This window comes from Plectropomus leopardus, unplaced genomic scaffold (assembly GCF_008729295.1).
Source record: "Plectropomus leopardus isolate mb unplaced genomic scaffold, YSFRI_Pleo_2.0 unplaced_scaffold11697, whole genome shotgun sequence".
Lineage (NCBI taxonomy): Eukaryota > Metazoa > Chordata > Actinopteri > Perciformes > Serranidae > Plectropomus > Plectropomus leopardus.
Window position 1 is genome coordinate 1 of NW_024612391.1, and position 2,065 is coordinate 2,065.

General features: G+C 39.5%; 1 protein-coding gene across 1 annotated transcript; it reads right to left on the minus strand.

Moving 5' to 3' along the window:
- Positions 1-1,229: 1,229 nt before the first annotated feature.
- Positions 1,230-1,827, minus strand: LOC121963554 (ATP-dependent DNA/RNA helicase DHX36-like; the record flags this gene model as incomplete). The annotated part of the gene is made up of 3 exons (XM_042513839.1): positions 1,230-1,370; positions 1,481-1,562; positions 1,661-1,827. Coding segments are annotated over 3 exons (390 nt in total), but the record flags the coding sequence as incomplete, so codon positions are not given.
- Between the last annotated feature and the right edge of the window lie 238 nt (positions 1,828-2,065).

The window sequence follows — 2,065 nt, forward strand, 5'->3', positions numbered from 1 at the left end:
CACAAGTGCTAAATGGGCCCTAACCTTAATTTGCTACTTGAGCCTGTCTTAAGTTTATTTACTGGTTCAATTTAGGGTGAATTGATCGTGGATGCTGGACTGATAAAAATATTTAAAAAATAAAATAAGAATAATAAGTAAGAAAAAGAGAGCCGCTTCAAGTGCGTTACTACCAGCCACGTAAACTGTGTAGATATACTGCTCAAAATTATGAGAATAAGCAAAAAAAAATTACTATTCTGAATTACTTTCCTTTAAAAATATTTTATCTTGTTTTCACCTGTATGAAATGTCCCATGTGATCACTTTCAACATGCTGCATCACCAAATTTAATTAACAGCACATGGTTATTAAAGGATTTGCGGTTTTGAACTGTGCCACAGACCTTAAATAGGCAGGTCAGGTCAGGTTGCGGAGCTAATTGGTCATATTTGTAGATGTCAGGGCATACACAGTATTGCAGTCCCAGTCTTGAAAATCAGACCAGTGCAGGGATCTGATACACTTCAGGAAGTGATAGATACTGTAGCTCTGCCTACAGCTCTGCCTATTGACTGCCATAGCATGACTGTAGAGCCATGCGTTCAGACAGTGTCAAATACACTTTCTATTAGTAATATACACCTGGAGCAATCGTGTTTACATTCTTTCATATTAACTTTGCGGCACAGAGTAGTAATAATAGTGGTATTTTGCAAATTGCTGCACTAACTGCAGAATGTTTGGTGAATGTTATAGAGAAGAGGATGACGTGTTAAGTCGAGCTGGTCCCTTCTAAAATGTTGAGGCAGTCGCAGGAATTAAAACCACACCACAAAGATTAAGCAAATGCAAAGCGAGTAAACTACAGTTGTTGCAGTATTTGCATAGCACGTGTTACCTGACAATACCTGCAGTTTTAACTTGGAAGAGGAGCAAATACACTTCAACATAAGGAGAAACTGCAATAGCCAGGCATGGGTACAACACTTCAGTGAAGATGTATAAATCAGTTTTCATGTAACAGATCTATCAAAAGGGTCAAGTGTTTCAGAGCACGCACTCTGCTCTGTAATCAACTTTTATAAACTCAGGTAAAGTTGATGTTCAAATTCACAAAGAAAAGGAGTTTTTCATTAGAAAATGTCAATGTCACAAAGCAAAATCCTTACATTCCTCACCTAAACACATCTATCAACCTGGAAGCAGTTCTGCTAGTCTTCCTTCCCTGCTGTTCTCAGTTACTCACCTGCCCCGCAGCGTGTGCGCATAACAAGGCCAGCTCTCCTTGTATTCAGTCTCTTTCTCCTCCTTCTCAGGTCTGGAGTGGCAGCCCTGCCAAAAGCCTCTCTTCCATGAGGGGCGACGGTCCTGATTCTGGGAACGATACCTGGAAGGCACAGTTTATATAAGACCCCATTAAAAGGAAAAGGATGTTATGGTTCTATGCATGTTAGGATGTGACTGTCTTTGTGTTTGGGAGCAGTGTTGTTCTTATACCCCGTCATCTCCACGATGTCCTCCAGTAGGAACTCCTCCACTGGGAACGTCAAACCAGGGATGAGGATCATTGGACAGTTGTCTAAAGGTTTGACACAGATAATGGGTCAATGAGAAAACAATGAAACTTCAAAATTAATTCTGAATAAGTTTAGGTATGTCACTTGGAGGGCTACATACCAAAATATTTAGAAAACTTCTCTGCATTAAGCGTGGCACTCATGAGGATGACCTTGAGATCGTCTCTGAGGTTGAGAAGGTCCTTCACAATGACGAGCAAAACGTCAGACTGCAGGTTCCTCTCGTGGATCTCGTCCAGCACCAGGTGGCTGATACTAGACAACAATCTGACACAAACCAAAAAAAAAAATGGAAAATGGTTTAAGTCTGTAACTGATCTAAGGTCAAGTGTCTGCATGTCCTCATTGAACCTGAAAAATAGAGATTCTGTGTTAATTATGTCTGTATTTGATACCTCTGCCAGGTAGATCATGTTTTTAGTTCTGTTTGTTGAATTTTTATTTTTTTTTTACATTTTGCTTCATAATTCTTTAACCATGAATTGTAGTTGTCAATTTCTTATTT